The sequence below is a fragment of the Lepisosteus oculatus genome, chromosome 18 (genome assembly GCF_040954835.1).
Source record: "Lepisosteus oculatus isolate fLepOcu1 chromosome 18, fLepOcu1.hap2, whole genome shotgun sequence".
Lineage (NCBI taxonomy): Eukaryota > Metazoa > Chordata > Actinopteri > Semionotiformes > Lepisosteidae > Lepisosteus > Lepisosteus oculatus.
Window position 1 is genome coordinate 10,928,999 of NC_090713.1, and position 26,209 is coordinate 10,955,207.

The window sequence follows — 26,209 nt, forward strand, 5'->3', positions numbered from 1 at the left end:
ACTGTATTCCCTGCAGTGTACAGGCAGATATTCATGTCAGATTCTGTGTGCACTACATCACGGGAAATGCTGTTAATATAGGGTCATCTCCCTGATATGCTCCCTGTTTTCCCTGGCCTGCTGGGAACTGAAATAGTCTCATACTTTAGAGGAATGATCTCTGGCCACAGCTGAGGGGAAAGCTCTGTACAGGCTGTGCACCTTTCTCAGCTGCCGTCTCTCCCTGACACTCCCTGGAAGCATGTGTGGGGATACTGCCTTCCTGGGAAAGCCTGTACAGATTTCTCTCTGTGACACAGCGGAGAACAATTAATGCTCTACCGCTGGTCACCACTAGGGGGCAAAGATACGATCAATTACAGCCCTCTAACTTTCAGCTGTGTGTAATTTTTTTTTTCCATCTGAACCATTGACATCTCTAATCGAGAGCCCTGCATTAAAAGTTCAAGTGGCTGATTAAATTGTTCGTCATAGAACCGCGTCGAAAGCTTAATAGGCAGAGGTGCACAACTTTTCTCTCTCTAACTTGAATTTTTGTTCTTATCTCGACAGACCTTTATCAATCATTCCTAAAATATTTAAACCAATATTTCACCCATGTATTAATTCAAAACAGGCACTTTGTCTTCTTCGGAGATATCAGATAGTTAGCCGGTGGACCCCACACTCCCAAACACCCCCATTGTCCAACGCTGACAACTCACAGTGGGGAGTCTTGTGCACTACCATTGTTGTCAAGTAGTTTGTGTCTGTTTTAGATCCAGCAGAGTCTGTCTGTCCCTTCTGTAATCCTGTGTGAATTTATGTAAACAGTTTTAATATGGATTTTTTGTTGTGTTAGTACAGTACAGTATGTGAATATAATGTTAATGTAAACATGTTCAGGTGAAATGCAAGTTACATTGTAGTTCAACCAGGATAAGTAAACATGTATTGTGCTCATTGAATTGGAGGGGCTCCGAGGCTATGTGACCCGAGAGAAAAAAAAAGAGAGTGAGTATCTCGCCAGCACTGTGGAGAGATCCGGAGTATACGGAACGGCTAGTGAGCTCGGAGGGGTGAGTTTAAATGTAATGAACAAGTGGAGGAAAAGAGGAGAGATTATCGGGAAAAGAGAGAAACAGAAGGGACTGGATTGGGATTGATAAAATGTCCGGAGAGGTTGAACATCATGCAAGGCATCCACTTTCATTCTCAAAACATTTAGGATCTGCGGAGCACAGTGAAGAGGCAGCAAGTTTCTCGATCATCAAAGACTGCGAGTAAACCTGGTGATTTACAGCTGAGAATAGTGCACACAGGATACACATTATTCTCACTTGATTTATTCTAGTGAGAACTCAATCTATTTTCCTTTAGACAAGCGTACCAATGATTTTTTTTCTTTTGGTTTAAGAGACTCAGTGAATACCTTAAATTAAGATTTAAATTACAGAAAGTAAGGAGGTTATTTGTTGGTTGTAATAAACTGCACGGTAAAGTGAAAAACTGGGCACACAGACCTTGTGAAGTCATCTTGTGATCACTGTTAGAATTACAGTTGAAATTCCTGAAAAGCCTAATATCTTCACAGATATCCCATAATTCTAGACTAGTTTGTTTTTGTAGGAAACCAGTGTTATCGCCTTTATTTTGATAGTGGAATGTTTGCATATGCGTGTGTGTATGTGTTCATGTGGCTACCTCTCAAGTGCCAGGTGATCTGGAAACGGAGTCTCCAGTCACAACAGTAATTTTTGAGAATCTCCGATTCACCATGCCTTTCACATGCTCATAAAATTGACTCAGGAACATAAACATATTACTGTATGCAAAACTGTACTGTATACAGGATGTATATGTATATTTAAATGTCTTTACTGTGCCCGTTTTAGTATTGAATATTTATATGGAATTTTACCACTGAAGGGAAATCTTAGTAGCTGAGCATAAAAAGAATAGGAGCCTAACGCCTGTGAAGGCCATAAACAATATTAATTTTGGAACATAAACATACAGTATTACAGTATATGGCTGATCTCAGTACTTCAAAGAAAAAATACACACCAGTATTCCATTTCTCCCTAAACATTTTAAGCACCGAAGTCTTTAACATGTGAAATAACGTGTATAAAAAGTGGTAGTTTTTAGCTTTTCTGTGAATACGCTCGATACGGGTGTCAACAAGCATACTTTTAGAATTTGATTAATAGGGAATATAATATGGAATCACGTATCTAAAGAAATTAATAACGATATAATTATATACACAAGAATAGTATACGCTGTACAATGTCTGTTGATACTGTTTGTGTAGGGCTGTTTCACCACTTCTCATGTGACCTTGTGGTGGTACTGTGGTCTAGGTGGCTGACTAGATTTGTTCAAAACCAGCCAGCGCCGTGACTTTTATTTTAACAAACATTTCTTTGAAAAAATAGAATAGCAATATTATGGACAATTAATTGACAATACATATAGAAAAGCACATATTAAATTTGGGAAATTTGGTTTCTGTCAAAGCGATCTGTCAAAGCGCAATGAAACCTATTACTTGATTCTTATGGACTCATTCTTACGTCTGGTCCTGCCAGGGATTAAAAAAAAAAACATGCAATTGCGTATCTAAAGAAATAACAGTATACTGTAACTATGTTCATGCACAAACACAAACCCATAAATAAAGCTGATACCGTTTAGACTTTTAATTATTTTAAACTGTATTACAGCAGCACAATGCACAATGCAACGTAAATCGCTACCTTTGTCTTCTGCGTAATAATGTTCACCTCTCTGTCCAGCAAATGTATTAATGGTTTTCAATTACCATACTTTTATGGTACATGACTTTGCTTTGAAAATGCTCTTTTTCTTGTTCGTTTTGGAGACCTTGATCGAAACTGATTTGAGATGTCAGAACGGATTTATTTTCCTTGTATTTCTGGGTGCGCATTTCCTACATTGATTTTAACTTTATATTTAGGCTCAGAATTTCAACTTTAAATCGTACACTAATTATTAGCAGTAAATACTGGTGTTTTGCTCCCTCTTACCACAAAAATATATATGTATTGTAGCTGGAATGAACTTTTTTTCGTACGTGTCTCTACCTACTGCGACTCGAACACGGAATGGTTAAAGATGGCGACAAGTCAGGCACCCAGAGGTGGGGGGTGCGTCTTTCCGCCTCCATAGCTAAAATGCCACATAGGAGTGGCCCAGCATGGTTTTCATCACTCTCTGCGGGAGTGCTGGCTGTGACGAATTAAACCGGCTTCACAGGTATTTTCAAAGTAGAAGGGGGCGAGTCTTCCAGCGATTGCAGATCAGATCAGATTCCCTTCTCCCCACAGAAAGACAGACTAATGTTTTCACTGCTTATTAGTCGCTATTCACCGCGCGGCGAGCAGTTCCAATTTCAGGCGTAAGCGACAAATACTGTATATTTAGCTGAAAAGCTGTACAACACAAGAATTTCGTTACCCTAGGAGGTTTCGTGAAAAAGCTACAGGCGTGCCAATTGCAATCGTTTTTATTTTTAAACACATTTTAGCAAAGTCATGTACCATAAAAGTATGGTAATTAAAAACCATTAATACTTTCGCTTGGGTTTAAATAAAGTCAATGTTTTCTCTTTTGGCTAGACTTGAGTATTTAGCCATGAGATATACAATAGATTGTCATTAAACAACCCTGTGTTTATTAATCTTCCTTGTTATGCACAGTGGGAATGATAATATAATGAGAATTAATTTAATCACAGAGTGCTCACAAGCTGATTCTCTCCAGACACAGCTGTATGAGCTCCACCAGTCAGGACAAGAGGCTCTACTGTACACAGAGAGGGGCGGGAGGGGAGAACAAGCTGCCCAGCCATGTGGTTGAGCTGATACCCTGGATTCTCTCCAGACACAGCTGTATGAGCTCCAGCAGCCAGGACAGGAGGCTCTACTGTACACAGAGAGGGGCTGGAAGGGGGGAGCTCTGGGGTCCAGCCATGTGGAATGCTACAGAACCCTAAACAGACAATACACACTAGCCAAATATTTGACCAAGATATCCAGACACAGCTGGATGAGCTCCACCAGTCAAGACAGGCAAATAAGATACACTCTACAGACATTCACAACAGCGACATATCATTTGCACATATTGTTAAATTATTACTTGTTTTTCAGGAAGTTAAAAAACACTTGAATTACTTATCCAGTCTCTCGAAATAAAATTATTTTTCAAGCAATGTAATGCAAGATGCTTTCTAACGTCGGGCAATGTGTTTTTTTATCTAACATTGATAGATTAAAAAAATCATTCTTTATAGAAATTATTTACCTGCATAAATTTAGAAAGGTTGTATTTTCACACAGTGAAGAGGTCTTTTTTAGTTATACAGTAGTTGTGCAAGCTCTGGTGAGTGTATCTTTTTTGATGAGTTTCAAAGGACAATCACAGCTGTATGAGCTCCACCGGTCAGTACAGGAGGCTCTACTGAACACAGAGAGGGGCGGGAGGGGGGAACAAGCTGATACCCTGGCCTGTGTCTCCAGACACAGCTGGATAAGCTCCACCAGTCAGGACAGGCAAATAAGATACACTCTACAGACATTCACAGCAGCGACATATCATAAAACATTTGCACATATTGTTAAATTATTACTTGTTTTTCAGGAAGTTAAAAAACACTTGAATTACTTATCCAGTCTCTCTAAATAAAATTATTTTTCTAGCAATGTAACTAACGTCAGGCAATGTGTTTTTTTTAATCTAACATTGACAGCCACATCTTAAATCTTGTCAGTCAGCTCTTTTTTCTCTATTTGAATTGTGGTGATTCAAATAACTTGGGATAACAAGTGGTCTCAAAGTCACCGAGCTCACAGAGCTTCAACAACAGATGACAACTTCCTCAGTCCTTCCTTAGTCTTCCTACAATTGTTAGACAGGGTGGGGGGCACTCGGGAATGTGAGTTATGCGAGTTAGATTATGAATGAATAAAAACATTTGATTAAAAACACGTTTGCGTTTGTTTGGGAGCTATATTATGTATTTTTCATAAATAAGATATAATGATGTGTTCCTGCTTACACATTGCACGACTTTAAAAGCTATAAAAACAGGTTTCGATTTGTGTCTTTTTCACATTATCTGGCGAGCCTTGTTTTGTCAAAGAACCAGAGATCATCTCGCTTTCAAAGGACAGCACAGACTTTCAAAAGTCCGCAAATGTATTAGCAAGGGTTGCTAATTGCACTATGGACCACACATAGAAATGTAAAATAGTCTTCTTTAGGTGTGAGGGCAGGAGTGGATCGCAGCAGGCATACACAGCAAATAACAAGGAAACAAAGAACAGGGCAGGTGAGATGAGAATCCAAACAGTGAGTGATCAGAAAAAGGAAACAATTGTTACGCCCAGCTTTTCGACACAATTTTTTTTAACTTGCTAATGTTATGGAGGTGGAAAGACGCACCCCCCACCTCTGGGTGCCTGACTTGTCGCCATCTTTAACCATTCCATGTTTGAGTCGCAGTAGGTAGAGACACGTTTTCAACCATGTCATTTTGTAAAAAGGGGAGATATGTGGACAAGCCAAAGCCCAAACATCCACTGAAGGTTCACGTCTGGGGGGGTATATCTAGAAGAGGCCCGGACCACTTCTTATTTTCAAAGGAATTATGGATCATGAATTCTTCGAGGAAGTCGTGGTCAAACAGCATGCCACCCCATATATCAGGGAGCACTTTGGATCAAGGCACTGTCTCTTTCAAGACAACGATCCGAAACACAGCAGCAAGGGCGAGGCTTATAGCAGAAGGAGTGAACTGTATGAAAACTCCAGCCGAATCCCCAGATTCAAATCCGATAGAGATGGTTTGGCATTCACTGAAAGACTATGTTCGGAAAACTGCTAAACCCAGCACAAAGCAAGAACTGAGCAATGCGATCTACAAATTCTGGGAGGAAGAACTGACCGAACAAAATTGCAACAATTTTATTAACAGGCTGTTTCTTCCTACGATGATCAGTGGGGCGGGGGGCATTCGGGAATGTGAGTCTGATTAAGAATGAATAAAAGCACTTTATTAAAAACGCATTTGCGTTTGTCTGGGTGCTCACAAAGTAAAAAACAATTACTTTTTGACAATGAAAAACTGTGTGTGTCTCTCTCTCTCTCTCTCTCTCTCTCTCTCTCTGCTGGCGTTTGTAATCGTTTTTATTTTTAAATACATTTTAGCAAAGTCATGTACCATAAAAGTATGATAATTAAAAACCATTAGTACTTTTGCTGGACAGAGAGGTGAACATTATTTAACGCAGAAGACAAAGGTAGCGATTTACGTTGCATTTTGCATTGTGCTGATGTAATACAGTTTAAAATAATTAAAAGTCTAAACAGTATCATCTTTATTTATGGGTTGTAATTTTAAAAAAGTCAAAAACCGCACTCAAAATGCAATTTAGAGCTTTCTGGCAAGAGGAGACACCCAAACTAATAATGTAACATGCTACTGTTTGTGCATGAACATATTTATACTGTTATTTCTTTAGATATGCGATTGCATAGTTTTTTTTTAAATCCCTGGTGGGACCGGGCGTCCATAGGAATCAAGTAATAGGTTTCATTACGCTTTGACAGATCGTCTTTAAATCAAGCCTCCATTTCTCTATAAAAATCTAAAAGATTGCACAGCCTAAGGGGGGGGGGGTCTTAAAAACGTCGTGTTTACAATTTACAACTATTCATTGTTATTAAAAAATGACTTAAATTTGAACATGTTGTGATATTTAGAAATATAAAAAGTCAATTAATTGTCCATAACATTGCTATTTTTTTTTAAAGAAATGTTTGTTAAAAGAAAAGTCGTGGCTCCTGCTGGAGAACACCCAACCTGTGGTTTATAAGTCAGGCACCTAGACCACAGTACCACCCGCAAGGTCACATGAGGAGTGGTGAAACAGCCCTACACAAACAGTATCATCAGACATTGTACTGTTTTAGTACATTAATATAATTATATCGTTATTAATTTCTTTAGATACGCGATTCCATACTATATTCCCTATTAATCAAATTCTTAAAGTATGCTTGATGGCTCCAGTATCGAGCGTATTCACAGAAAAGCTTAAAACTACCACTTTTTATACACATGTTATTTCACATGTTAGTTAAAGACTTCGATGCTTAAAATGTTTAGGGAGAAATGGAATAATGGTGTGTATTTTTTCTTTAAAGTACTGAGACCAGCCATATACTGTAATACTGTATGTTTATTTTCCAAAATTAATATTGTTTATGGCCATCACATGCATTATGCTCCTATTCTTTTTATGCTCAGCTACTAAGATTTCCCTTCAGTGGTAAAATTCCATATGAATATTCAATACTTAAACGGGCACAGTAAAGACATTTAAATCTTTCTACAACCAACCAACGCACCACGAGTGCCCCTGTCGGTCAACCAATCACGTACCGCGGTATAACGCATGATGGCGTAGCCAATTACCAGCGGTACGTGTCTGTGCCGCGCACTTTGAATGGCTGCATCTGTACCAATAGAAAATAAATGGGTTTTGACGTCATCAATCAGTATCGATCAAGGTCTCCAAAACAAACAAGAAACAAGACGCTGGTGCATTTTGGATCATTGTCCTGCTGCAGAACCCAAGTGCGCTTTAGCTTGAGGTCACGAACAGATGGCCAGACATTCTCCTTCAGGATTTTTTGGTATAAAGCAGAATTCATGGCTCCATTTACCACACCAAGTCTTCCAGGTCCTGAAGCAGCAAAACAGCCCAAGACCATCACACTACCACCACCATATTTTACTGTTGGTATGATGTTCCTTTTCTGAAATGCTGTGTTACTTTTACGCCAGATGTAATGGGACACACACCTTCCAAAAAGTTCAACTTTTGTCTCGTCAGTCCACAGAGTATTTTCCCAAAAGTCTTGGGGATCATCAAGATGTTTTCTGGCAAAACTGAGACAAGCCTTTATGTTCTTTTTGCTCAGCAGTGGTTTTAGTCTTGGAACTCTGCCATGCAGGCCATTTTTGCCCAGTCTCTTTCTTATGGTGGAGTCATGAACACTGACCATGAACACTTAACTGAGGCAAGTGAAGCCTGCAGTTCTTTGGATGTTGTTGTGGGTTTTTTTGTGACCTCTTGGATGAGTCGTCGCTGCGCTCTTGGGGTAATTTTGGTCGGCCGGCCACTCCTGGGAAGGTTCACCACTCTTCCATGTTTTCGCCATTTGTGGATAATGGCTCTCACTATGGTTCGCTGGAGTCCCAAAGCTTTAGAAATGGCTTTATAACCTTTTCCAGACTGATAAATCTCAATTACTCTGTTTCTCATTTGTTCCTGAATTTCTTTGGATTGCAGCATGATGTCTAGCTTTTGAGGATCTTTTGGTCTACTTCATTTTGTCAGGCAGGTCCTATTTAAGTGATTTCTTGATCGAGAACAGGTGTGGCAGTAATCAGGCCTGGGTGTGGCTAGAGAAATTGAACTCAGCTTTCCAAAGATGTGATAAACCACAGTTGATTTATGTTTTAACAGGGGGGACAATCACTTTTTCACACAGGCCCATGTAGGTTTGGATTTTTTTCCCCTTAATAATAAAAAACATTCATTTAAAAACTGCATTTTGTGTTTACTTGTGTTATCTTTGTCTAATATTTCAATTTGTTTGATGATCTGAAACATTTCAGTGTGACAAACATGCAAAAAAATAAGAAATCAGGAAGGGGGCAAACACTTTTTCACACCACTGTATGAGAAAGACAAGCAGTTAGAAGTGCTACCGAAGTTAGAAAATGAAGCAGATACAGACACTAAAAAACAGCCTTTCTAAAAAGAAAGGTTTTGAGGTTAGATTGAAATGCACTCAGGGTGGGTGACTCTTATATCACTGGGGATACAAATCCAGAGCCCTGGGGTGCAGCTAGAGAAGGCCCTGTCACCCACAGAATGTAGATGTTCTTGAGGTCAGCTAGAAGACCAGAGTCAGAGGGACAAAGGTTGCAAGGTGGGGAGTAGACAGGTAATAAGCCAGACAGGTACTGAATGAGGATGAGGATTTTGATGTTGACTCGAAACCTGATAGGAAGCCAGTGCAAGGACTCGAAGACAGGCGTAATGCAATTGCTTGCTTGCGACCTGATCAGGATTCTCGCAGTCAAATTCTAAACATATTGGAGATTGCTCAGTGTGGATTTAATTACCCCAGTGAGCAGGATGTGCAGTAATCAATTCTAGAAAAAGAAGCCCTTTTGGTTTCTCTAGTTCCATTAAAAGAAACTAAATTGGTGTGATGTTCCACAATGCAGCTTATTTTAATGCTATACATGGCCGGTATTTAAATATGATGTTTGTGATTTAAACAAATTAATACAAGCAGTTTTTGAGGATTTAGGTTAGGGTGACTTATTGCAGGGCGCAAAGCATTGGGAGTTATGTTCAGGCTAGTAACAGCGTGTCTGAAGAGCTCTTGCAAAAAAGACAACATACTGTATGCAAAATAACAGCATACAGGTATATTAGAAATGAATGCAAGGTATATGGATATTCAAGGTTTGGCTAGAATAAGAGATGCCAGACACTGAAGGAGAAGGATGGAAAGGTTGAAAAAGAAGCAAGGGAGGATGTACAAACAATCTACTAGTAGTAGAATTAAGAAAGTAAGAGGAGCCTGAAACAGTGAGAAAGAAAGAAATGGACAACAGAGAAGCTGGAATGTTGACCTGAAACTTCCTGTAGGAACAGTATAGTTAAAATGAAGAATGAAGAGGAGTTAGGACAGGGATGAAAATGACAATGGGATTTTCACTTTCTCAAAGTAGTAGAAAATGATTAATCTAGAATAACTGAAAGTGTTATCTGTAGGCTGCAAAAAATGGCAGGTACAGTAAAATTAGACAAAGATAGTTTGCTACCATGTAGTAGATGAACAGACACAGGTTAAAAGTAAGTTCTCATGGAGCATGTTAAGACTAGGGATGTACAGGTAGGTAGGAAAAAGGTAATTTGGGGAAAGTTGAGGAATACACTGATAACCAGGACACTTCCTTAGAGAGTTAGGCATACTTTTGACAAATGCACAGGAGATGTTACAGACTGCAGAAGAAGATGATAAAGTTAACAGACTCACTGAATATCAACTGTTGAATGTTTACATAGATTCTGAAATTAGGATTGTATTTTAGATTTTGTGAAATTGCTAGCATTCAGCTGTGTGCACATAAAATGAAGGAATGGGCAAACAGCTGATGCTGATCCAGAGTCAGCATCTGAAGATATTTATATTTACAGGGAATTTATTTGCAGGCTAGGTATGGATACTGATGTGCCAGAGAAGTGGAAAAGCTGTTTTGTTAAACCAGCACTATAAAATAATTTATCCTGTGAGATCCTGCCATCTCATAATGGGTTTAATCACTGTGTTTTGTTACACAATTCCTTTAGTTCCATCCATTTACTCATGTCTTTATCCAGTACAGGGGAGCTGGAGCCTATCCTAGCAAACAATGGACACAAGGCAGAATACACCCAGAATACATCACAGGGCAGACAAACACACACACCAGGGCCAGTATTCCCATAAGCCAATTAACTGACCAGTATGTAGGTACAGTACCCATAGAGTACCTGGAGAAAACCCACTTAAACCCAGAGTGAACATGCAAACCCCACACATACTGTACCCCAGGAATTGAACCTGGGGCCCCAGCACTGCAGGACAGCAATGCTAACCACTGTGCCACCATTTGAAATGGATGGATAGCTTAGTTATCTTTCTAGTTCAAAGGTTTCCATGCATCATTTAATTTTGAAAGCCACTGAGACATCTGGTGCTACTGTTGTATTTATGAAAAAAACTTACAAAAAGCATGCTAAACACTGCTACCCGTTCCTTAGTTAATACTGTAGTGCCATGCAGGGCGCTTTAGCATGTGAACGCAAGGCGGGCTGAAAAGAGCACCTGGGGGCGGGACTACAGGACTGTATATAGTGGGGCGGAGACTGTGAGACAGCCTCTTCCCTTCAGGTGTGTGTGTGTTAGTGAAGGTGCAGAACTGTAACCCCTGTCCCTGTGTGTTTACCTTTCCCGGTTCGAGTTAATACATAAATGTGTTGTTCAACCCCATTCCCATGTCCCATGCCTGCTCCATTCCGTACCGAAACCCGCAGTCGTTAAAATACATTTAATTGTTATAAACAGTTAAGACTGTTTTTAATTGTGAAAGCAAAATTTTTTTAAATGTATTTTACCCTAATTTGTCTTTACTAATTTTGTGTTTTACTTCTTTTCCAATACGTACATTTGAACAATGACATGTATTTCAAATATTGAACTAAATTAGACATAACATTCAGAAATACAATCGAGAATAGTTTTGTATTTGTTTTGATGAAACTTTGCTAAAATTTATAAAAACCTAAAGGCGAGTAAAATCTATTATCTTTCCACATCATGTCATTAGGAAGTACAATAAGCTCCTGCTTTGTTTAACAATGGTTTAAAAAGTAAATATAATTGGTGAGAAAGTAGCTGTCCTTAATGATAATTAAAGGAACAGAAGTCAAAAGAAATGATTTACGTTGCTTAATTTTAAAATCTAAATCATAAAAACAGACGCTGCAGACGGCTCATTCTGTATGACAGCTCTGTGTAAAAAGTGTACAGTGTTGTATATGTTTGGGAGGGATGGGGTTTGTTTAGTTTCATTATCGTTTTCTTTTTTCTTTTTAATGGGATTTGTACAGTATATACTGTAGGGGTTGTGTGTGTGTATGCTGTTCACTGCTTAACATTATTATTTTTATTATTTTATTTTATGTTTTGTTATGCTTAAAACCCTGGTTGATGCTTTTTTCTTCAAATGGGAATGTTGTTTTTCTCAACATACCTACAAACAACAGTAACAAAATCTCCAGTTCACTTACTGAAGTGTTGGTAATTTACATTGGGATTAATAAACCTTTTGAAGAAAACAACATATAACCCCATAACTAACTAAACATAAATATAAGAAGATGACATATAATAAATGTGAAGCAATTTTTATTTTGGTTAAAAGTCAAAGTCTTTCTTTCTGTTCCCCTTTTCATTGTAGCTCCACGTGTCTCCCTGTTTCCCAACTGTCTCCCTTCCTGACAGTTTTCTTCTCATCTTTCTTCTTCCTTCTGGACCCCAAACTTGAAGCAGCTGTTGTCTTCGTCATCTTCATCCATGGACACTCTGAGATGGATAATGACATGATGTTGTATATTATTGCTGAGCTGGGTGTTGTAGTGAAGACTTGGAAAGAAAGATGTGGATGAGCTGTGCAGATGTTCAGCTGTGCTCCTGTCTTTTTGACTGCAGGATGTGGAGATGTGAACTAACAGAGAGATGCTGTGAAGATCTGGCCTCTGTTCTTCAGTCTCAACACTCCAGTCTGAGAGAGCTGGTTCTGAATGGCAATAACCTGGGGGTTTCAGGAGTGAAACTGCTGTCTGCAGCTCTGAGGGATCCCAACTGTAAATTAACAACACTGAAGTAAGTGAACACTGGCGATTTCTTTGTTTTTTATTGTTTTATTTAGGTATGCTGAGACACAGAATATTGCCATTTTCACATGCATTAGAAAAGAAACACCTAGGAAGAACAGAACAAAAAAGAAGGGGGGCACCTAGAAATACAAAAAACTGCTACGCAATCTTATACAAGTTCTTGTTTGTGGCTTCTTTGTTAATATCTCATTACTGAGAGACACGACATGCAACCTTTCCCATTTTACCCATCCTTTTTTACACATGTATATGTTGTGGTTCATTTATAATTCTGTGGATAATATTCTTCATGAGATTTCATTCATAGAGTCCTTCTTCATTTGAACACAAGGTCTGTCCAGCTTTAACCAGTTTCTAGTGATTTATTTCATGGCTGCAGTTCTGACAGTTCTAAACAAGTATCTTTCTGCCTCTGAAGGCCGTTCATCAAAAATGACTCCTAATGAGGATTTTGTTTTATATTTCTTCAAGAAGCTTTCCCCAATTTATTTTCATACCAAAAAATGTTTACAATATGCCAGGTTTTCCTTGCAATTCTTCCAACTGTTTGTGCTCCCAAATTTATAATATTTGGCTTGTACTGTAGTTGGTGTTTCTTCCAATATTGAATATGAACTTTTTACTCATATTCTTCCATGAATGTGAATTGGTGGATTTATGCAGATTTGAATGGGTTTTAGAGTCTTCAATTGCTGTGGAAAGGCCAACCTCCTTTTCTCACCTGCGTCTTACTCTTGTATTCCTCCTGTATTTTCTGATATTTTATATACATCTGAAAGGATGTAGCTGTGGAAATAAATTAGGTATGCAAAATTTACCAATTTGTTAATCTCTCATCTTAGAGTCTCATTTACTTCTTCTCAGCTTTGATTTGTGTCCCCCCAGTGTTTTCTCCTCTCTCTGTGTGCTTTGACCTTGCCTGTTCGTCTTGGACTGATTCCTGTGCTTTGAACCCTGCATGTGTATGTGCTTTGACTCTCCTTCAGACTCTCCCTGGTGCTTTCATCAGTTCCTCTCAGCTCAACCCCTGCCCTTTTGATCTTTCGCCTGCCTGCCCTGCTTGCTTCCAGCAGAACAAAGCAAAGCATTATGAAAGTAAATTCTGCAATTTAAATACAGTAATCACATAGAAAATAATTTGTATTGTGAAATAAATAAAGAAATAGTAATTTTGAGGGGTGTAGCAGAGGTAGTTCGAACACAGTGACATCATCGCCCTCCCTGTGCGTAGCAGGGACCTCAGCCACCTGGGTTGAGGGAGGTCTCTTTTAGCTCATCCGGATGGTTCCCTGTTGCGTTATGCCGGAGACCCGGGTTTGCGCCCCAGGTGTTGCAGGACAAACCGGCGGGGCGGAGTGGCAGGGGGCACGAGCCTGTGTGGAACCGCGATGGTCACGGTAGCATGGGACCCTGACTTTAAACCACATAAAATAGACATTCTAGTAATGGTCATTGAGAGGCATAAGGAAGGTCTGGAACAAAACAGAAATCCTGGAAGTACCTTCATTCTTGCTGTCTTCATCCTTCTCAAGAATGAGACAGGCAGCAGTTTCCATCTATTGAAGTTTTGCTTAACCTGATTTTCTAGCACCTCTTAGATACATTTGAATGTTTTATAGGTTTCTGGGTATTAAAATAGCTTAACATTTTATCTTATCCCAATCCTATTGTAAATTAAAAAAATGTTTACCTCCAGGGATATAGATTCCCTAGTAACAGTGCTTCAGAATTTCCTTTGTTTCCTATTTTGAAAAGTTGCTGTAGTCTGTGATTACATTTGTGAGAACAGGAAAAGATGTTGAATTTCTGCTGTATATACTAACATCATCTTTATTAAGAGCCTGATTGTACCCTTCTGTTGTCTTATACTCTGAGAGAATAAATCACTGGTGACAAGCATCTCCTTGTCTTCTTCCCCTGTATGAATTAAAGCTCTTTAACAGAATACCATCAGCCTGTTCTTGTGCATTTGGTTGTTTTTACATTGTATGTAGCTAAGCTATAAAACCATTGTGAAAACCAAATTCCCTACAAGTTTCAAATACAAAAGGCTGTAATACCCTGTCAAATGGAAACATGTTTTTTTCATTCCAGTTTTTGTGTTTAAAGATACAATTTAGTTTAGCCCAGCAAGACCTCCAGCCAAATAGTCAATTTCCACCTGGAATGATGTCCCCTCAAACAGTTTATAATAACTCTGCAATTACAAAATGTAATTATACACTAGAAGTATACAGTATACAGTAGAAGTCTTAGATTTCTTATACTGTGTGACTTACTGTGTCCTCTCACCAGGTAGAAATATGCAGGATGAAAAAATCCCTGGTTTTTAAAAGATCAACTTTTCAAGTTGTAGCCTTGTCAGCCAGCTGAAAAAGCTTGTACATGTTACCATATGTGTACTAGCTTGGATAAAACACCGAGACAAATTGAAAATATAAAATAAATCAACATAAGTTCTGTGAATACAGGACCCGGATTGATAATGTTCACATACCCAAAATTATTATTTAAAAGTATTAAAAGCTATTCTAGTTATTGCTATATTACTATATAACCCCCCCCCCCCCCAGTGTGTTGAGTATATTGTGTTATGTATTGCCTTGTAATTTGCACTATCTGCACTTTGCACTATGTGTATCCTGTTTACAATGTCTACTGTATGTCACCCCACAATCTGTATGTACTGTATTCTAATGCCCCAATATAGTGACAGGGAGACTATACTGTAAACAGGCTCTATCCTTTGAATGAGATGTAAAACCAAGGTCTGTCTGTGGTCATTAAAATACCAGGGTTTTCTCGAAAAGAGTAGGGTTATTACCCTGGCATCTTGGCCAAATTTCCCGTTGGACTTTACCTATCATAGCCTCCTAATACTCCCCATCTATGAATTGGCTTCATCATCCTGTTCTCCTCCTCACTGAGAGCTGGTGTGTTGTGAGCATACTGGTGCATCATCCAGATGGAGGTTGTATATTGGTGGTGGTGAAGGGGATCCCCATTATCTGTAAAGAGCTTTGAGTGGAGTGTCCAGAAAAGTGATATAAGTGTAAGCAATTCTTATTAATTATAGGTATTCCTGTAACATCACCTGCCAATAACTTTGCACATTAAGATGTGTCCTTCTTCATATACACTTACACCACGTACATATACTGTCCGTAGTGTAGTGTATGTGTATACAGTATGTACACTTTCATCAGTGTTATGTCAGCACGTCCAATCTTTCCAAGGACATAATATATAATAATAATAATAATAATAATAATTAATAATTGCTTACACTTATATAGCGCTTTTCTGGACACTCCACTCAAAGCGCTTTACAGGTAATGGGGTCTCCCCTTTACCTGTAAAGGTAAACGTGCAGCATCCACCTGGATGATGCGACGACAACCATAGTGCGCCAGAACGCTCACCACACATCAGCTATTAGTGGGGAGGAGAGCAGAGAGTAATGAAGCCAATTCATAGATGGGGATTATTAGGAGGCCATGATTGGTAAGGGCCAATGGGAAATTTGGCCAGGACGCCGGGGTTACACCCCTACTCTTTTCGAGAAACACCCTGGGATTTTTAATGACCACAGAGAGTCAGGACCTCGGTTTTACGTCTCATCCGAAGGACGGCACCTGTTTACAGTATAGTGTCCCCATCACTATACTGGGGCATTAGGACCCACATGGACCACAGGGTGAGCGCCCCCTGCTGGCCCCACTAACACCTCTTCCAGCAGCAACCTTAGTTTTTCCCAGGAGGTCTCCCATCCAGGTACTGACCAGGCTCACACCTGCTTAGCTTCAGTGAGTTGCCAGTTGTGAGTTGCAGGGTGACATGGCTGCTGGCCATAAAGTCACAGTAATAGGTTTATTCCATGCTGAAAAAAAGAAGAAAGAGTTTCGGCCGTGGAGCCTTCTTCAGGTGTGAGAGAGACAGGGCAGTAGGCAAAGGTAAAGTAGCGGGAGAACAAAGGCTGGGAGGGAGGAGGAGTGAGAGGCGGGAGCAGGGGACAGAAAGAGAGGCCAATCAAGAGGTGTGAAGTCAGAATAGGTGTAGAGAGGTGTGAAATGAAACTTCCAATGAATGGAAGTCTGTCGTTAAGAGAATGTAACGAACAGTTCTTTCCAGACCCTATGCGGATGACACAATCCGAAGGAGTGGGGAAACACTAGGGAAACGTCATGCAGGAAAACGGGGCTGAAGACAAGGGGGCGTGTCCAAGGTGCGCTGGTGCACGGGGGAGGTGTGGCCGAGGCGAACAATCCAAGAGTAGTCCTTAGGGAAAATCCAAAATACAAGGGTAAGTCCAAAACCAGGAGATCCATCAGAACTCGGAATTAAAACCACGAAGGCCGGGTCAGAACCGGCGGACGGGGAACGGGAACGGAGGTTAAAACCTTAACGGGACCAGGCGCTTCCAGGTCCCGGACTCGCATGATATGGAAATCAGAGCAGAGCCCGGAAGAGCGTCAGCGCCTGGCTTTTAAGGTGGGCAGGGAATAGGGAACAGGTGCAGAGAATAAAGTCTTGAGTGATAGGGCTGGAGCACCCTTAAGGAGGGGGAACTAATATCGTGACAGAGAAAGGAGAAGGTGTGATCCTAGCTGCAGAATCATTTTGGTTCTTTCTGATGTATGAGTTCGGAAAACCGTCTTTGAGAACACAGACGGAGAGATTAGAGTGGTCGTGGCCGTCAGAGTTGAAATGAGAAACAATGGGCTTGGAGAGATCTTTAATCTTCACACCAAACAGGCCATACAGTATTGAAAAAAAGAACAATCTGCCAACCAACTAAAACACACTCATATTTATTTTCAAGTTTTGGCTTCTTGTTCGCTTACATCGATTAGTGAGCAGGAAGGGACAGTTTTATATCACAATCCTTGCAAACTCTTGCTCTCGCCAGGGGTGAGACCAGCAGATTCTCGTCTTCCTTCACCAACATGGCAACCATGCAGTACTTTCACTTAGTTCATGATTTTGAACTGAAATTTGCAGTATTTTGCAATACTACTTTGATACCAAGAGTTAAAACCCTGTCTGAGAGCTTGGGACCTCTGAGTGAGGTGTGGATCAATATTGCAGGTGGGGTCATGATTTTGATTAGGAGCAAGTGGGAATTAAATAGAAAGAAAAGTTCCACTCAGTGCTCTATATTCAGACACATCTTTCTACAATCTTCTTCATCCCACTGTGTCTCACCTTCCCCGTAATAAAACTGTGATGAGAAATATAAGATGCCTGAATTTGTAAGAAAAGCTTCCCCTCTCATTTCCGTGTCCCGCAGGTTTAAACTTGCTCCTCACTCTCTTGCTCCTCTTTAACTTTGTCTCTTTCTTTCTCTTGTCTGTTCTCCATCTGTCTCAATCACTGTCTTCACAGCAGTAATGCCAGCCAGACCCTTTTCAGTAGTGCTGCTCAGTCAGTATAGAAGTGGTTATTCAGCAATAAGACCAGAGGGGAGTGAGGAGCACTCTGCTTCAACAGTGTGGACAGTGTTGCACACACCTTTTCCCAAAAATCTCAAACTCTAAAATATCAGTGCTTTCCCATACTACAGAGAGTGTGCCTGTGACTCCCTGTGAACACAGTGTGCACTTTGGGGAATCAGTAATATGCATTGAAACTGACTCCGAGACAATAGATGTGTCCTAGGAATTAAGTTAAAAAGGATCAACTGGTGATTGGGATTTCTCAAAGCAAAATTTAGATCATTCCAAATAGTGTCCAATGAGAAGTGTATCCATGAGTGACACATCAATTTCCAGCTGTTATAGATCCTTAAGGATTTAAATCAGGATCTAAGTAACAAAGAGTAACATTAGGACACTATTCACTAAGCTGTGTCTCCTGCATCTATTATCTTACATAAGGGGTGACCCAGAGCTCCATGTCCCAGGTAACCCCATAAAAACACACAGCAGAGAGAAGTAACAAAGAATGAAAAATTTTGTATATTATCCCTAACAATGGCAGATGCAAATGTTATTTCCCTTATTCAACAATTGAAGAAAAAGAAACCGGCATCCATCAGATAAAAAAAAGTTTTTATGAAAAACTGGACAGTGTGAGCCCCATGTAGTCTGATTTTTAATATGTTTTTCCACTAGGCACCACACTGTAATTGGGTACAAAACAATGGGGTTTAATTGTCATTCTTTAAAAGTCAATTTTCTAAAGTTGTAGTTCATGAAAATACCCAGATTTTTTTCCAGTGCTTTTCCAGTGCTACTCCAGTGTCTTCTACTGAAACTGGGGGAACAAAGACAGCACATTCTGCATGAAGGTTTTATAAAGCCAGGTCCATGGGTCTCAAAACCTTTTCAAAATCTAAAATTATACAGATACTTATGGGCAGTTATAGACCCAGTCATAGTTTTATAAGCAAATAGTAAAAGATATGTTATCTTCTGGCAGCTCAGTTATAAATTTCTTAAAGATCAGAGTTTGCAATCCACTTTTTTTTTCATTGTAATCGACAATTTCTTCCAATATGTGGCCTTTTTGAGAAGTTTGAGGTGCCTGAAATGTATGAGCAATAAGTAGGCCTAGCACATGACCTTATTTCATACACCACAGCTGTCAAACACCTCTCTCACTTTTTCTGTAAACTTAGTAGCCTTGATTTTTATTTCCATCAGTACAATTGGTGATGTTACTGAACTGACAAGGTTTTGTTAGCCTTTCAAAATAAAAAATAAAATTAAAATAAAATTATGAAAATGTCCATTATTATTATAAGTGAGCTACTGGCAGTGACACTGACAAGGCAGACCTGTGCAGCGTATACACAGAGTGGCATCAGAGTGAGGAGCCAGGGAGGTTGTGTATTTGTTTTTTATAACGGAAAGTGTGTTGAGTCTCAGCACGAGTGGGATGTGATGAAGAGAGACTCGGGGTTGTTAATGTGAGAGGTCTGAGTGCGGGAGTGAGTCTCTGGAGACTGTGTGTGTGTGACTTAGTCTGGTGGCTTCAAGTGAGGATGTCAGAGGCTGGAGGTGGACCTGGAAGTCGGAGTGCTGACTGGCCGTGAGGGGACCAGTGAGTGTCATGTGGGAGCAGGAGGCTCCAGATCAGGGAAAGAGCAGGAAGCTGCTTGTGGTGACTCGGAGCAGAGGGTGCCATCTCCCTGAAAGGGACCAGCCGGAGGCCGTGTGAGAGGTGAGGCTCAGTGAGTCCAGGAATCTGCGACAGAAGGGCTTGGCTCAGTGAGGGACCTACATTATGATCTCAGAGGACATCAGACAGAAAGGCCAGTGAAGTCAGTGAGCTGGAGACTCAGGGCCTGAGAGTCTGTGAGACAGGGACCCAGAGGTCTCTGAGGATGTGTGCTCCATGCTCTGGTGCCATGATGAGGGAGTGAGCACATCACCATTCTTGAAGGAGAGTGGTTGCAAAAAATGTGAAAACGTTCTCCAGCAGGCTGTGAGGGGTGTGTCTGGAGTGGTGGACACGCCTGTTTGTTGGGGTCACTACCACTGTGATGTCACAGTATCATGGAGAAACATGGTTAGTTTTCTAACTAACCTGGAATCTATATCAATGGTTGTTATGGTCCTCAGTTGGATTCTCTCCAGGAAGGTGAATTAGTGGATTTATGCAGATTTTAATGTTTTTAGATTCTTCAGTTGCTATGGGAGTGCCAGCCTCCCTTTCCATTTGAATCTTACCCTTATCTCTTATATTACTCCCTTTTTTAAATATTTTGTATACATCTGAAAGGAAGTAGCTATAGAAGTGAGTTAGATTTGCAATATTTATCAATTTGTTTATCTCAAGGTTCTTCCGGATGCTATTATCATATTTTAATTTGCATGCAGTATGATGCGCCACGCCCACCGGGTTTTGACGCAGTGTACTCCATGCATTTTGAATGGCTGGATCTGTATATTAAATACAGGGGACCTGCGATGCTTATTTTACATTTTGGGATTATAATGAATCTGCAATGATGAGTGCATTTCAAATCATAAGGAAACTACCAAGTACAAGATAACATGTACCATAACAATCTCCAATTTATATCACAAAACAGATGAAGTGTCAATGTATGGTTAGTGCCATATTGCCATCATTGTCTGTGATTCAGAATGAGGCATCCCTTAGACCAAGTGAATTTTGCTACTATGTTAATTCTAAATATTTTCATTTAACCAACACATACAAGACAACATGTTTTAGATTCTTTTAAGTATTGCAAAAAAGAAACCTGCCAACCAACTAAAACACACTCATATTTATTTTCATTTCATTTCTTGTTCACTTGCAGCGACTAGTGAGCAGGAAGTGCTGGGTTTATGGCACAATTTGCCCAAAATCTTGCTCTTGCCCTTGGTGAGACCAGCTGATTCTCATCTGCCTTCGACAACATGGCAACCATGCAGTACTTCCACAGACTTCACGATTGTGTACTTAATTTGAAATTTGAAATTTTGAGATACTATCAGTTTATTTTGTTATGGATATTTAAAACCCAGTCTAAAATTGTGGGACTGCAGTTCCCCTTTTAGATCTGAGTGAGGTATGGATCAAAATTGCAGGTGGGATCATGATTTTGATTGGGAGCAAGTGGGATTTAGTTCCACACAGGGCTACACACTCAGACACATCTTTCTAAAGTCCTCCTCATCTCAGTGTGTCTCACCTTGCCCAGCAATAAAACTGTGATGAGAAATATAAGATACTTGATTTGTAAGAAAAGCTTCCCCTCTCATTTCCATGTCTGACATGTTTAATCCTGCTCCTCACTCTGTTGCTCATCTTTTACTTTGTCCCTTTCTTTCTCTTGTCTATTGTCCATCTGGCTCAATCATTCTCTTCACAACAGTATCTGCCAAACATAACAACAAACAAACACAATCTGCCAGGTGTTTGTCCATTAATTTCTATATAATGTTTTTTTTTTAAATTCTGTTTGATTATTCCACAGTGTTTGCTAATCCAACTCATTTGGTACAGTATGTAGTCCTCTAGTTTAGTTTTTATAATTTGACCTTCCATGTCATAAAAATCACACTTTATTGGTCTGTAATTGCTCGGTTCAGTTTTGTTATCCATCACGTGGATTGGCACTGCATTTCCATTTCTCCAGTCCCTGGTTTTAAGTGTCTGTTTTAAGAGTTGTGACAGTGGCTTCTGAATACATGTACTCTGACATACTGTAATATAATTATATTTAAGCATTAATGGTATTAGCCATAAACATTGTCATGCACAAATCTTTAAATAAATAACAATGATAATAAAACAATGACAATCTGCAAGAGTTCAATTTTTAGATCTATTCATTGTGTTTTTGTTCTTACAGAACATGAGGATGTAAGCCTAATGCTGAAGAAGATTCCTTAACAGAGCAAGGTGGCAGAATTCCTTATCTTTAAAGAGACAGAACAAGCTTCTCCAGATGTTCATCAAACATCACAGTCTGCAGACCTGCTGATCAAACCCCTCTGGGCAGACTGTGTGAAGGACTGTGTTTCCATTGTGCTCTAGTATATGTGAAAGTTAGAGACAGGTCTCTCTCCTGCTCTGGATCTGGTCCAGTGTGTAATTGGATGAGTATAAATGTGTTTCTTATCTCTAGAATTAAAAAAGATTGTATCTTAAATATATAATTAGTTCTGTTGGTTTGCTATGCACATTTTGTCTTAATAAAATTGGATTTTTTTATTTTGTGCAGTTAATTCCTAGGAAAATGGCATGGTAGCACACTGGTTCGTATTGCTGCCCAACAGCACTGGGACCCTGGATTCAGTTCTGGGATGCTACTGTATCTGTGTGAGGTTTTTATATTCTCTTCATGTTTACATGGGTTTCCTCCAGGTACTCCAGTTTTCTCCCACAGTCATGTTCGTAGATCAATGGGATTCTGGGAAAATTGACTCTGGTGTGAGTGTGTGTCCTGTGATGGACTGGAGTCCCATTCCGATTGTAACCTGTCTTGTGCCTATGGATTTCTGTGATAGGCTCTGGCTCCATCATACAATTTCAGTAATAAGTCTCTTTCTGTATGTAGAGTGGAAGAGTGTGTATGAACAGTTTGTCTATATGAAGGCGTGCAGGGACGTGGATTTAGACTGACTGTGTAACTGGGTCCACTCTGGGTTCAGCTGGTACTAGTGGGTTGAACATGTATTTTCCGTTTTTCCAGTAGAAAAGTACTGCTGGTTGTTCTGTATGTCCATGTTGCACCTGAACCAGACATAGCGCAGAAAAGGAATGCACAAACACTTGCAAAAGCTTAAATATATAAAACAATCACAGATAGCTGTGTGTTACAAAAGAACATGTGAACATGCATATTTTAATCATAATTTAATCGAAAAGTGTTAAACATAAGCATATTTTAGATTTTGTGTAGTTGCTAGCATTGAACTGTGTGTTAGATGCAAGATGAATCGAAGGAATAGGCAAACATACAGTAGATGATGCTGATCCACGGAGCCAGCATCTTAAGATGTTTTTATTTAGAGGCAATTTGTTTAAATATCAAACTAGCCTGTGGATACTGATGTGCCAGAGATGTGAAAAAGCTGTTTTCCTAAGCCAGCACTTTAAAATGTATCCTCAGTGAGTAACTGCTGCTACAGTAACTCATAGTGGTTTTCTAACACTGTGTATAGTTACACAGTATCTTTACTTCCATTCATTTTCTAATCTCTTTATCCAGTAGAGGGGAGCTGGAGCCTATCCCAGCAATAACAGATGCAAGGCAGGATACACCCTGGACATAACACCAGTCCATCACAAGGCAGACACACAACACAAACACACACATTCACACCAGGGCCAATTTACCCAGAAGCCTATTAACCTGGCAGTATGTTTGGACTACGTGAGGAAATCAGATCCCCTGAGGAAACCCATAATTTGCATGCATAATTAAATTTTGAAAGCCACTGAGACATCTGGTGCTCCTGTTTTATTTCTGAAAAAAAGATACAAAAAGCATGCTAACCAGTGTGCCAAACCTGTTATTTAGGTAATACAATTATATATTTATAACAGTAACATTGTTCAGCATTGTTATTAATTATTGTTTAGTTAGAAAAATATTCCAATTATATTTTACCCAGTTATATTTTACTGACATTTTTCTTAATTTTAAATTTTTTTATTTTACTTATTATCTGATACAGTACTCAGATTTAATGTATATTGGAACAAAGTCTTGTAAATTAATATTTTTTTCAAGATGTGGAAGAAGGGAAACAATTTATTACAGTGAAATTGTTAATATTCATTATTAATTACTAATAGTTTATGCTAACACCTGCCTTTCGTATTTAGATGTATATGAAATAGTGAACTAAGTGTGACATAACATTCAGAAATACAATTGAGAATCGCTTGTAGTATTTGTATAAATGAAACTTTTAATTTGTATTAAAAATATTAAAATCGATTAAAATATATATTTTTGCCATGTGTAATGTCACGAGGAAGTACAATAAGCACCTGCTTTGTTTAACGATATTTCAAAAATAAAACTAACTGGTAAGAAAGCTATTTTTAATGCTAATTAAAAATCTTGAAGTTAAAAGAAATGATATAAATTGCTTGATTAATTTTACGCAGATACCCTCGGTGCTGAAAGCGATCCAGGCTGCAGATGGCTCATTCTGTATTGCTGAGCTCCACACCTCCTCTCTCTCTCAGTTCTGCCTCTTCTCTAACGGAGCTCAGTGGGCGGGATGCTATTTTCTCAGCGACCTGCTGATCTGCTTCACACCACAGGAAGACAGGAGAACGTGATTTTTCCCGCATGAAACGCATGTTATGTTTACAAAATTAAGGTGTTTCAAACGTTTAAAAATTAAAAAGAACTTACAGCATACACAAAGATTCTAAGCTGATCACAAAGAAGAAAAATCACCCATCATAAATAGGCATTTTAATAAGAAAGCAAAAGTTCTGAAAACGTGAGAAAACAAATGACCCTGAAAAAAATACAAGATGTTTGAAATTATTCTTTATTATTAATAATAAATTAATATTGTTAATAGTGATCAGATACATTATTATAGTTCAGTTTCAGCGGCCTTTTTAATACCACTTTGTTATTTTCGATTGTATTTATTATAATTATAGTTTCATTTTAATGCTTGTTGTTAAGGCTTGTTTTAAAGTGCCCCACTGGAAGAATTAATATTTTGAATTGAACCGAATTAAACCAGTTGAACTGTTTTTTTCTCCCACTGTTGACAGTATTTACCTTTGCTCATTCATGTTTCTATTGATATAATTTAACATTGAATACTTTGTGATATAAAACAAAAAAAAAGTAAAGTATAGTGTACATAATATTTAGGATTTTATTTTTTAAAAAGGAGTATGTTTGTTAAAAGAAAAACTTGTACCATAAGCAAGAAAAAAACACAGACCTCTGGGGGGAGAGGAGCTCTCCAAACCCATTGGTCCAACACACCACTCGGAAAGACAGCTGAAACAGACATCTCAGAATGTTTCCAAAGTAATCACAAGTCAAAGAAAGTGGAATACAGTAATACTACCAGCTATATAAATATATTGCATTTAGATCCTTAAATTAATATTGTTTTAATGTCTTTAGTTATGCGATTTCATATTATATTAAGCAGACTCTAAAAAGTCCATGTTGAAATAAAGACAGCAAGTATTCATAGAACAGGTTAAAACATTATAGCTTTTTATAAAAATATATAAACTCAATATACTGCAGTATATTGTCAGAACCTTTCCAAAATAACCACAGTAAGTGACCGAATTAAAGAGTTTGATGCATAAAATGTTGTAAATTTCTTTAATTTAAGCCATATCTTATTATTGTCCATATCTTCGCAATGGAAGCACAGAACGCCTTCAAACCAAATGCATTTTAAAGACCACGACTTGTGGAAATTTCCACAGCCTCTACATCAAACTATCAGTGGGCTAATTATCTTTTTTTAAACCATCGATGCGTAATTACGCACTAACAGGAAACCGGTGGAACTCTGTGTCACGTTCACAACGCGAGAAATACTGTTCAGTACAGCTTCATGCAAAAAACCCATATATGACCATAGGAAGCAGAACAGCACAGTTTCCAATTACCCAGACTGTAAGCACGGGAATAAGGCTTTGTTTGATTTCTGAAACCCTTCCTTTACGTCCTGTTTTCATTCAGGTAAGGGTCAACTATATTCACAATACTACTGACAGCAGGAAGATTAAAATATTCTTTACTCAGCAGCTTATTAAAAACAGCTCCCATGATGTGCAAACCATTTTTTACACAGAACACTGACACAGCTTTGTGTTCTGAATCTCTTTTTCTCGTGCTTTTATTTAATGTGGCGCAATGCACTGGGATAGGGGTTTTCTGTTCACAAACCAATAACATTTAAACCACAGCACCCACAATGCTGCAGGTAAGTGTTTTGCACACTAAGCAGGTCCTCTGACGTTTCCCAGCTTTGTTTTGGGTTGTGGAGCCTTTATTTTTTATGATTTTTTGAAGATAACACTACAGCTAATACACTGGGATAGGTGGGTCTTCTTCAGCCACAGTGCTGAAACCAAGTGTTTTACACACCAAACACCCCCCACTAACCTTATACAACCTTGCTGTGGCTGTGGCCCCTTTCTTTATTTTTTATGATTTTTTCAATATGGCACCATTAGACAGGCGATACATGGGGATGGGG

General features: G+C 39.1%; 1 protein-coding gene across 3 annotated transcripts in view; it reads left to right on the plus strand.

Annotated features, from left to right (window-relative positions):
* The window catches only part of LOC107076225 (NACHT, LRR and PYD domains-containing protein 3-like), a 109,452-nt gene extending 85,065 nt beyond the window's left edge, over nt 1-24,387 (plus strand). For 2 of the 3 annotated variants that reach the window (XM_069180152.1, XM_069180154.1), the window contains 2 exons: nt 12,352-12,525; nt 21,850-24,387. In XM_069180152.1, the coding sequence (XP_069036253.1) occupies nt 12,352-12,525; nt 21,850-21,856 (181 nt within the window). In that variant the 3' untranslated portion in view covers nt 21,857-24,387. The remainder of the gene's footprint in view (nt 1-12,351; nt 12,526-21,849) is intronic. The other variant, XM_069180153.1, reaches the window with a different exon arrangement.
* The last annotated feature ends 1,822 nt before the right edge of the window (nt 24,388-26,209 follow it).